This window comes from Asterias amurensis, chromosome 5, assembly GCF_032118995.1.
Source record: "Asterias amurensis chromosome 5, ASM3211899v1".
Lineage (NCBI taxonomy): Eukaryota > Metazoa > Echinodermata > Asteroidea > Forcipulatida > Asteriidae > Asterias > Asterias amurensis.
Window position 1 is genome coordinate 3,955,461 of NC_092652.1, and position 12,310 is coordinate 3,967,770.

A 12,310-nucleotide genomic window follows, 5' to 3' on the forward strand; every position below is an offset into this window, starting at 1 on the left:
TAGCCTAGATCCGTGTCACAGTTCCGGGCTATGCGGCGACTAAAGTGAAATTTGTACACGTTGATTATGTGTTTTAAACCGTAGTATTTACTATTTAATAGCATTTATGAATTTATACCTGGTTAGTAATGACATTCCTAGCAATGCTATGATGTTATTGGCGTCGTATAAACATGTCTGAAAGTACTAAACCAAGTGGGGACACAAATTGTCAAGAACCAACTCCCACATGTCCCCAAAATGCTAAGAAGGATGAATGGGAGACGTTTTTTGAGAGTCATGACGCACCGCCTGGGTTCGCAAGTAAAAAACTACAAATGCATGAATTTGCTCAAGGTCATTTGAAAAATGGAACCAATGTTGTCCTCGTTACGGTAAGTTTTCTTGTTGAGTTCAAATTTCAAGTTCAGTTTCATAAATAAAATAAGGAATTAAATTAAATAATAAAGCCACATTGATTTTTTTTAATCGTCAAGTGATTGATTGACCAGGAATATCCACATGGAACTGGCAACCCCAAACAAACATTGACAAAGTAGAGAGACCTCCAACAAAGAGGTTGATAGCTCAGTTGGTCTTAGCCCCACTTGTGTGGCAGTGGGGCTAAGTTGGTCTAGCACTAGACCCAGTAACTGGGGCACTGTACTTTTTTCGAATTTTTACATTATCGGTCGACAACCGATAATTTCAAAATTCAAAAGAAGGAGTACAGCAGTTACTGGGTCTAGTCTAGCACAAGTTCAAGTCGAGTTGCAAGTCCCACTCCTGTCAACGCCTGTCAATTTTAATTTTTTTCAACCCAAAATATAGTAGTAGTTTTATTAGTAGTAGTAATAATGGTAGTTGTGATAACGTAACCCTCCTGCCGACGGCGGAGCAACCCTCCTGCCGTTATCTCAACTATAATAATAGTAATAAAAATTCTTATATAGCGCATTTCACAATAACCGTATCAAATCAATGCGCTTTACACTAGTGCCCCTGTCATCTGGTCATCGGGCCAATAACATCCCCTTGTTAACAGTTTAATGTTTCTCAGCTTCCTTTGGGAGTACAACCTGGGCAACAGTTTATATCGCTCCAAAGGCTTTTTCATTCACAATATCAACTTCTACCCTTGCAGGTACCCATTTATACCCCTGGGTGAAGAGGAGCCATTATAGTCAAGTATCTTGCTCAAGGACACAAGTGTCTCGACCGGGATTCGAACGCACACTCTGGTGACTTAGTGTGATATGAGTGCATTGACTAATTGTGTTTTTGTGACTTTCTCTCGACAGTCCGGAGGTACAGCAGTTCCTCTTGAGAGCAGAGTTGTTCGCTTCATCGATAACTTTAGTTCCGGCAAACGTGGAGCTTCATCAGCAGAATATATCCTTTCAACCAAATTATTATTTAAGTTCTGTGCATCATTCTTTTGGATTAAAGGAACACGTTGCCATTGTATTATACTTTTACAACATCTTTCCAAACAAACGCTTTTCAAAGACCAATTCGACCGATCAAACAAAGGCAACGTGTTCCTTTAAATATAGAGAAAGTGATTCGAAGAAAGAAGGTAGTATTTTATGGACAAGATTTGTTTGGGGAAGACGTTTAAAATGAAAAGTCGATTGTAACAAAAATTTGTTGAAACTTACTTGATTGTTGCAAACTGCTTACCACCGAAAATTGTTTTAATGGCTTGATGTTTCAACCCAAGCGGAGTCTTTCCATAGTCTTTGAGAAAGACTCAGTTAGGGTCGAAACGGCAAGCCATGAACTATTTTTTAGCTAACATACAGTACAAGTGTGTACTACTGTAGGTCTAAAGTCATGTTTTTTCTATTTTTCCTTAATTTGGTAAATACACATTTCTTAGCAGAGGGGTATGCCGTCATCTTTCTTCACAGACATAAGTCACTGCAGCCTTATGAACGACACCTTTCTCAGACCAAATTAATTGATGTACTCGATGTCCAAAATAAACCGGATGGAGACCAAACAATTGTTGGTGAGAATGTTGGCTTTTTATACTTGTACATGTAAAGCCTTAAAGGAACACGTTGCCTTGGATCGGTCAAGTTGGTCCTGAAAAGCATTTGTAACCGCTTTTTATAAAATGCATATGATTAGAAAGATATTTTAAAAGTAGAATATAATAATCCACACCAGTATCACTCGAAATTGCGTGGTTTTCCTTTTTCCTCGTCAACTGACACCGTCTGCCATTTATGGGAGTCAAATTTCTGACTCCCATAAATGGCCGACCGTGTTTGTTCGCCACGTATACGGAAAACCACGCAATTTTGAGGCAAATCTGTGTGGATCATTGTATTCTACTTTAAAAACATCTCTCTAACCATTATGCATTTTATAACAAACGGTTACAACACTTTTCAAAGACTAACTTGACCGATCCAAGGCAACGTGTTCCTTTAAAATCTGTCACTCGGTGATGTAACATCCGTCGATATCGGTTTTTTCCCATAACCGATATATCGAAAATTTAATATCGAGTATACTCGATATATTGAGTATTTCCCGCGCGCAAAATGAAGCCTAAAGCAGCACTTGGTATTCTCATGGAGAGTAGAAATATATATACCGTAGACTGACAGTTTAATAGGGTTACATTTAAACCTGTTTTTGTCTGACCCCCCGAACTTGTTTGTTGTTCAAAAATTTCAAATTGCGTAGTCCCGCGCCCCGATTATATCTGGTTTTACAACAAAGTATGATTGCCGCTACCGCTGGCTTGGCCAATTGGTGAACGCTCACCACAATTCTCGATTCGTGATTGGCCATGATTGGCCGTCTCAAAATGACACAGAGCCTTTGTGAGTTGCGTGACTCGCCGACATTAAGGTGTCAGTTGCCGATGCATTGACGTAGAAGTGTCAATCAAGTTGTCCGACGGGCGTGCGACTTTGAGTTGAGATCTTTGGTACGATGTGGAAACAAAAAATTGGTGCGACAGGCCCGCTGTTCTATGTGTGGAGAGTGAAGTGTGTTAGGGGAGCGTGGCGCTTCAAACTTTGTCAACACTAAATGAATTAGTTACTAAACTTTTTCAGAGTCTAATGCCCTCCAAAATAACGACAATTCACGGCAATATTGTTAGGTACATAATAAATGTCCGCTGGTATGTTACACTACCTTACGGTTGAAAATGGTTGAGATAATCATCGAAAAAAATCACTAGAAAGTCCTGCAAAACACAGACGTACCACTTCGCGATCACAATATACAACGCAAGCAGCATGCAATCACATAGTCTCCAATAAAGGCTCGTAGCACTTAGCATTCTATAATAAAGGCATGAAACATTGAATGCTAGAACGCCCTCTATTGTCGAAATAACGCAGTGCATCACGCGATACCGCCTTGAAAAAAGACTGCACGTGTCTGTGCATGCTTGGGCAAACGGGTTTTCCCCCCGAATTGCAATAACCACACACGCTGGTGTGCACGCTTAAACCCTACAACAGCATAGTCTTCGCTGGTACGCACGCAATAGCCGCCGACAGCGTGGTCTGCGAAGCATATAGTTCCTCGGAAATGTTAGCTTGTTTACGAAAACAACACAACGTGTAGGCTTTATTTGACCAAAATGACGCCATTACGATACCTTGGATTGATAAAAAGATTATTTTACTGTATAACGTAAGATTGTTTTCTTCCTTGTTTTGTTATGTCTTGTTGATTCGGGGAAGTTTTTGCGGGGTATTTTTGCAAAGCAGCGGTGGTTTCTTTTGAGGTTTTACCGTGCGCTCGCCGCAGGGTCGTGAACTTCTGCAGCGGGCCAGCGGCTGATGGCGAAAACACAAAGAACAAGCAGACATACTTGGTTGTAAAACGTATTTTATTTAATAGGGCAACTCAAAATGATGAAACTACATAACGACGACGGCTTTTCTAATACTCAAACACAGATTTCTTTTAAATAATCGGTCACTCTTTTGGTATTTTCGATATCATTTAGGAACATCGAAATTTTCAAAACATCGAAATTTTCGATATGTCGAAAATCCGATATTACGATATGATTATAAAAGTGACATCGGCGATTTCGATGTCAAAAAAATATCGAGTTTTTAGGTATTTTCGATATATCGACGGACGTTACGGTGATGCTCATGGCACTCAAAATTTATTACCTCTTGCTATGGGCCATTTCTTTCATTCCTAAAATCATCTCAGCTCCCTTGGGGAGTATACAGCCAATGCTGCCAAATATGTAGCGCACTGAATAAGGTAAATCAATTACAAGAACCATCTCTGCCCTCATAGGTACCCATTTATCCCTGGGTGAAGAGAAACATTTATAGTAAAGTCTTTTGCTCAAGGACGCAACTTTCATCACCGGGATTCGAACCCACACCCTGTTTGAATATGATGCTCTTAACCACCCGACCATTACTCGGCTGATTTGGGTAGGAAGGTACTATGAGGAGAAAAGTGGCATCTGAAGTTAACTTGTGTCTATAGTGCTATTCACACGACAGCAATTTAACTGGGGTCCCTTGCTTAATTTTAGCATGGTTGTAAAATGTAGCAATGTGTGACAAGATTTTGACAAGAGAACTTGGACAGTAGAAAAAAATATTGTCCTTTCACACGAGGTGCATTTTGTAAAATTTAACAACATTGCTATAATTTAGCAAGGGAGCCTTGCTAAATTGCTCTCGTGTGAAAGGGGCTTATAATAATAATAATAACACAGCATTTATAAAGGCGCGCTAAATCTGGTGAAAAACCATTCAAAGGCGCCGGTCAAGATGGAAAGAGTGAAAATTCTCAAGTGTTGGGGAAAGCAAGTGTGACTGCTACATTTCCAATTAATGTTTACCAATCCTTTTTAATGGCCAATATTCTAATCTAAATTGTGATCAGGGACCAATTTCAGGAAGCTGTTAAGCAGAGAATACTGCTCAGTAATTTTCTCTGCTAAGCAAAAAGTGGTGAGTGGGGCACCAGTAACAGCAATGTTAACTTAGTGTCATTTTTGGCTGGTAACCTTTTTCTGTTAAGCAATACTTTTATGTGCTTAGTAAGTTTCTGTGCTTACAGAAATTGAGACCATATTGACATCTGTCTCCTTTTTCACTTGATTGATCTTCAACATTACACACACCCAAACCCATTGATAATTGCATTCCGATTTTCTTCTTTTCAGCAAATCAAGCCATGTTTCCCAAACTTCTGTCAATCTTGAAGGTGTACAAAGATGTACGTGCCAGCAATAGCCTTCTGCTTGTTGAATTCGTCATGCTTCAAGAATACTTGTACCTACTACAAGCGGCAGCGGAGGCACTGTCTTTCGCTGGGACACAAACAATGTTCTACTTGGCAGCTGCAGTTTCAGACTTTTACATTCCAAGCAAAGAAATGGTGAGTTTGCAAATAACTGTACACACTTGGGAATATTTCAAGACAGTAGACACTATTGGTAATTGTCAAAGACCAGTCTTCTCACTCGGTGTAACTCAACATTATGCATAAAATAACACACCTGTGAAAATTTGAGCTCATTTGGTCGTCAGAGTTGTGAGATAATACTGAAAGAAAAAATACCATTAACACATGTAGTTGTGTGCTTTCAGATGCTCGATTTCGAGACCTCAAATTCTAAATCTGTGGTCGAAAATTTTGAAAATTACTGCTTTCTCGAAAACTATATTACTTCAGAGGGTGACGTTTCTCACAATGTTTTATACTATCAACCTCTCCCCATTACTCGTTACCAAGTGAGGTTTTAGGCTAATAATTATTTTGAGTAATTACCAATAGTGTCCACTGCCTTTAATTATTTCAACATTGTTCAGTGTATTCAAGACAGGCCTGACACTTCACAGAGGCAACAAAGGCAATTGCCTCCATGCCCCCTGATCGATGCCTTGGTGCCCTTGAAATGCCCCAGTAGAAATTTACTGAACTTCCTCATACAAGAGTCATAGGGTGCCCTTTACCAAGGAGAAATAATGAAGCATAGATGCCTGCAAGATTTAAAGCCATTGGACACTTTCGGTAAACAGTATTTTCCAAGATTTGCAGGAAAATTTACACAAATTCTTCTTATAAAATGCTCTAACCTGACCAACAACCTTTTTTCATTATTTTATATCGAGGCCTAACTACAAAACTTACTTTAAAAGCAAAGCATTTAAGTCAAAAAATAATGTGTCATAGTTCACATCCCATGAGCAAACATCTTATTGAAATGAATCTTCAATACTTTCAGTTGAAGTCAAACTTTGTTTATGTTTTAAAGCCATTATACACTTTCGGTAAACAGTATTGTCCAAGTCCCACACTTCGTGTATCACAACTTATATATAAAATAACAATCCTGTGGAAATTTAGGCTCAATCGGACATCGGAGTCGGGAGAAAATAACGGGAAAACCCACTCCTGTTTTCGAGAGTTTCGCCGTGTCATGACATGTGTTTATAACAAATCCGTAATTCTCATTAACGAGAATTTATATTGTTTTACCGTTTTCTCAAAAAGTAAAGCATTTCATGGACTATTATTTCAAGAGAAGTCTTTCACCATTATCTTCTGTAAACCCTGTAAATTATTTGTAAATCTGTGAACTTTTTTTTGTTTTACTGCACCGAAAGGGTCCAATGGCTTTTTAATAGGTATTAAATTTGCATCTGGGATAAAGAATATTAATTTTGGTTTTACACTTACACCGATTGTGTTATATACTAAGTACTTTCCCGAGTTCTGTGAAGAAAAATCACTGGCATATTATCTCGAGTGGGGCTCAAACCCACGACCTTTGCACTTCTACAACAGTGTCTTACCAAGTAGACTGCAAAAACTTTCTTGCAAGTCTAGTTGGGAAGACACTGCTCTAGAATTGCAAAGATCAAGGGTTCAAGTCCCACCTGAGTAATATGCCTGTGATTGTTGTCGCACAACTCAAGAAAGTACTGAGTATACAGTGCTAATCACACATCAGTGAAAGGGTAAAACCAAAATTAACGTTTTGTTTATATACTTTCAGTCGGAGCACAAAATTTCTTCCTCCAACGGCCCACCGATTATCAGCTTGAAAGTTGTTCCTAAGATGTTAACGCCCTTGGTGCACCACTGGGCCCCTGATGCGTTTGTGGTGTCGTTCAAACTGGAGACGGATCGAGCGTTGCTTTTGGAAAAGGCCAGAAAAGCTTTAAGAGACTATAATCATGAGGTACAGTATAGCACGGAATTCATCTTCATTATTATCTTAAAGACAGTGGACACTATTGGTAGTTGTCAAAGACCAGTCTTGTCACTTGGTGTATCTCAACATATGCATAAAATAACAAACCTGTGAAAATTTTAGCTCGATTGGTCGTCGGAGTTGCGAGATAATTATGAAAGAAAAAAAACACCCTTTGTGTGCTTTCAGATGCTTGATTTTGAGAACTCAAGTTCTAAACTTTCTCAAAATTCTAAAGTTCTCAAAATCAAATTCGTGGAAAATGACTTCTTTCTCGAAAACTATGTCACTTCAGAGGGAGCCGTTTCTCACAATGTTTTATACTATCAACCTCTCCCCATTACTCGTTACCAAGTGAGGTTTTATGCTGATAATTATTTTGAGTAATTACCAATAGTGTCCACTGCCTTTAAGAAAGGTTTGCGGTAGTTTTGAGTAGTGTTGGTTCTGAATAGAACTGGTGGTTAACGACCTCTTTTAGAACCAACACTACTCAAAAGAGATATTCACATGGTGTAACCACAAACCTCTCTCAGTTATACTTCCACCATGCAAAGTTTCAAATCCTACTCATTATTATTTTATCCTGTCAAATATCAACCTCTAACCTCTAACAAAATGGCAGCCAACTTTGCAATATGTCTGCATGATTGTTTTTATCTTTGGCATAACAGCTGTGTGGGTGCTTGTTACCCAGGGGTGGATTTCACAAAGGTAGTCCTAACTTAGGACTAGTCCTAGGCAATGCTAAGAGATAGGACCAGTCCTAAGGTAGGATAAGTTACTGGTCCTAACTTAGGACCAGTCCTATCTCTTACCATTGCTTAGGACTAGTCCTAAGTTAGGACTACCTTTGTGAAATTGACCCCAGGTTACCTTAGGTTGACCTCTTGATCTTTTCCAATCAACTTCATAAAGCTCAATGCACCTATTGACCCCTTGCACGCACGTCACACGCGACTGTGCCACGCTCACCATTTTGATGGTCAATAGGATTACGTGTAAACGCCACGTCGCCTAAAATGTGCACTTCACTGAATATCGCAGTTACATTGCCCACCAGTATGGCGGTTTCAAGATTATTCTGATGATGACGTTAGGTGAATTGGGTCAATAAACCCATTGCACAACATGCACACTAGTTTTGACTCCCAAAATGGTGGACATTGTTCTGCGCTGTGCAAGGGGGTTGTAGTAGTCAATAGACCCCTTTGCATAAGGCTCAATGTACCTATAAACCCATTACACAATTCGCAGCGCACTCACATGCGCCTATCTTGTGCGCCATTTTGGGAGTCAAAATCGTTCACAAACATATGCACAAAACATTTGACTCACAAAGCGACGGCGTTGTTCCGCGTTGTGCAAGGGGGCTGTAGAAATCAATAGACCCCCCTTGCATAATGCAAAACAACACAAGTACGTTGAGGTCACCCGCATGTTTTTACGCACAAAGAACAGCTATCGTCCAATGAGCTGCCTCCTTTTGACCTCAGGGATTGCGCTTCTTGTGAGTGTGATGTCATATGCAAAGAGTATATATCTCCCCAGCGGGCACTTCTCCAAACCACATATCCGAAATAGGGGCGCTTCCTCTAACAGACATGGGGTGGGTTTCAAGTTAGGCCAAGTTACTCATCCCAACTTGGAACTAGCCTTAAGTTTTTAAGCAACTCTTTGTGAAATCGACCCTTGTACTATAAATTATGAGGTGCTAGTTAAATTGCAATTTATAAAAAAATTAATTCGAGTTTATCATCTACTAAATCTATGTCAATGTCTTTTTACCTTTACTTGCAGGTTGTGATCGCCAACATACTTGAGGAGCGAAACGAATGCGTAACTATAGTAACGCCAGACGAACACCACAAAATTTGTATCACCGACAGAAGTGGGACGCGAGACATTGAGGAATTGATCATTAAAGAGCTGGTAACCAAACACACTGTCTTCAGTGTGGGACATGGACCTGAGTGAGGTGGTGCCAGTTTTTTATTTTTTTTTACTATCTTACCTGGTTTTTAACCTACTCCAAAAGAAAGGGAAACTTGGCCTCAAGTTGGTATGGGGTTGTGATGTAACTCTAAAATGTTGTCTCGTCTCAACCAAATTTGGTCAAAATTATTTTGGTAACGAGCAATGGAGAGCTGTTGATGAAATAACACATTGTAAGAAACGGCTCCCTCTAAAGTAACAGTGTTTGAGAAGGAGGTAATTCCTCACTTCAAAATTGAAAGACTTCAGGCCTGGAGACTTTTTTAGCCATCTGAAAGCACACAAAAAATTGTGCAACAAGAGTGTTTTTTCTTTCATTATTCTATAATAATAATAATAATAATAATAATACAAAAACTTGTATAGCGCTCTAATCATGTGTAAACATGCTCTAGGGCGCTTAACATGGAAAAATAGACAAACTAAAACATAAGAAAATACGGAATTATTCTATTGCAACTTTGATGACCAATTGAGTACAAATGTCCAAAGATTTTTAATTTCATGCATATATAGTGATACATCAGCTGAGAGTACTGGTCTTTGACAATTACCAAAGGTGTCCAGTGTGCTACATGTATAGTGATCTTGTGACAAGCTGTTTTTGCACTTCCCATCAAGTTTTGTTGTACTCACTGTATTTTAAACATGCTTAATTTATAATGGACCATTTTATACCACAAAACTCAGGTTCTTGTTTAGTTTTTACCCCCATGGAGTTATTGTTATAATATATAAATTGTACATAAGAGTACATTCTTTAAAATAAAAATGAACAGAAATCAGCAGCTGAGTCCAGTTTGAGCACTGATGATGAAATAGATAGTTTTTGTGGTCGGGTTGCCAAAGTTAAGTGGTTCATTTTCTCGCCTTCCATTTCAAAGACCCTGGTTCGAATCACGCCTGTGTGTTGAATCCATGTACTTGGCTATCTGCATAAGACATTAAAACTTACAGGCACTGGACACTTTAAATAATTGTTAGCATAAAACTCACTTGGTAATGAGCAATGGAGAGCTGTTGATAGTATAAAACATTGTGAGAAATAGCTCCCTCTTTTTGGTAATTTGTCACTAAAATATTAAAAGACTTCATGTCTGAAGTCTTCATTGTGCATCTGAAAGCACACAAATTAATGTGCAACAAGGGGTTTTTTTCTTTCATTATTCTCTTGCAATTTTGATGACCACTTGAGCCCATATTTGATGCATATGTTGGGATAACACCATTGTGAGAATACTGGTCTTTAAATAAGACAATTATCAATAGTGCCCAGTGCCTTTAATATTAAGACACTTCTTTACTCTTCTGTAATCTGGATCAACTAGTCTTTGAAAATATGTATAAACTCACTCAGTATTTATAATCCATGATTTTAAGGTTTTTATGGTGTACTACTGAAAATTTGTATATACTAGTGGTAAAGGAAACATTAATTTATATATTATTGAGTACTACTCGTACCTCAGGGGTGTAGTGGTGTTAATGGAGTTAAGTTTTGAATAACTTCTTGAAGGAACATGCACAAGTGGAATTAAATTGAGTTAGTAGGATTTAAAACTTTGTATGGTGGAAGTGTAACTAAGAGAGGTCTGCAGGTTTTTTTTATGCAAGTCGCCTGACACACAAGGCCTGAAGGCCACTTCAAGGTGTGGGCTACAATAAACTTTTCCAGAGGCCATTGCCACCTACTCCTAGGGCTAAAACAGGGTTACCCCTTTCATATTCCATACGAATGTAGGCTTGGGTATCTTCAATTCGAAGCCTAGCCGGTGGAGCAGAAAGCACTACCTCCCCAATTTTATGTAGAAAGTGTCACGACCGGGATCCAAACCCACACCCTGCTGATCAAACACCAGTGCTTGGAATCTGGTGCTCTTAACCGCTCGGCCATGACACTGGCAACACAATGTGAATATCTCCTTTAAGTTGGTCCTGAAAAGAACTGGTGGTTGAAGACTCAACGTTTCGATCGGTATGATCTGATCGTCGTCTTCTTTCTCCTGAAGGCAAGCCAACACTACTCAAAAGAGATATTCACATGATGTCGCCGCAAATCTCTCTTGATAAATGAAGTTCATCCTAAATGAATTATGGTGAAAAGTAAGGGCAGGGTACAGCATCATTTTAAGACAAAAACGTCTATGAACATTCCTGTAGATTCATCCAAGATTATAAGAGCAAATGTTTTCTTCTTGTATTCTTTTACTAACATTTTGTTGTTTCCACTGACTTGGCAATGAAACAACCAAAGAGAATAAGAGATGTTTAATTTGCATCGGGATAAGTAATATTTTATTTTTTTTTTTTTTTTTTTTTACACATACACCGACTTGTTAGCACTGTATACTCAGTACTTTCCCGAGTCGTGTGAAAAAATACCACGGGCATGTTACTCGGGTGGGATTCGAACCCACGACCCATGCAATTCTAGAGCAGTGTCTTACCAACTAGACTACCGAGTTTGCCCGGTAGCTAGAGTCAGAATTAATAAGTATTAACCTAAAAGAAGTTATCACATTATCTGCTTGTGACAAATATTGGCTTTGATCAGTCAACTTATTGCCTGAATAGAAGAAATTGTTTTTAGCATAAACGCTCGCCACATTTGAGTTTATTAATACATATAAAGTATATCTAGTGAACCTTCTTCTATTGAAACCATGTTTGATTTAAAGGTTGACACTACTGCCACAGTATCCGTAGGGCCAAATCACACGGGCAATTCACAGGCAACCATTTCATGGCAATCTCCAAGAAGAAAAGCCATTCACATATCAATGTTCACATATTTTTGGGGGTGAATCGTGATACAATGTTAAAAAAATGACTCCTCTGCTACCAAAGTGGTCCTGTAGCATGCACTGCGGTTGGTTGCCTTCAAGTTGCCTGTAAAAGTTGTCTCCTGTGACAAGGCCCATACACCCAAACAGTCTGATGAATGGACATTGGTTCATTTTGAGAGTTTCTTTGTGTAACTTTTTTGCTGCCATGACATATTACTGGCTTGAGCCTTGAGATTTAACCCTTCAGGTCGTCAACAATTTGTACTTTGTTTACCTCATTGTACTCAGAAAAAAATATAACAAATAAAATGACCCATTATATTGGAACATGGAA

At 38.9% G+C, this 12,310-nt stretch overlaps 1 protein-coding gene across 1 annotated transcript; it reads left to right on the forward strand.

Annotated features, from left to right (window-relative positions):
- Window positions 1-22: 22 nt before the first annotated feature.
- On the forward strand, window positions 23-12,310 carry LOC139937612 (phosphopantothenate--cysteine ligase-like). The gene is made up of 6 exons (XM_071932833.1): window positions 23-374; window positions 1,281-1,371; window positions 1,853-1,993; window positions 5,159-5,373; window positions 6,998-7,183; window positions 8,996-12,310. Exons 1-6 carry the CDS (start codon window positions 174-176, stop codon window positions 9,170-9,172), a joined length of 1,011 nt encoding a protein of 336 aa, XP_071788934.1. The 5' UTR covers window positions 23-173; the 3' UTR covers window positions 9,173-12,310.

Coding starts and splice junctions, on each gene's coding strand:
- LOC139937612 (XM_071932833.1), top strand. CDS start 174: ATGTCTGAAAGTACTAAACCAAGTGGGGACACAAATTGTCAAGAACCA. Junction 375..1,280: donor CCAATGTTGTCCTCGTTACG/GTAAGTTTTCTT, acceptor TTCTCTCGACAG/TCCGGAGGTACAGCAGTTCC. Junction 7,184..8,995: donor TAAGAGACTATAATCATGAG/GTACAGTATAGC, acceptor CTTTACTTGCAG/GTTGTGATCGCCAACATACT.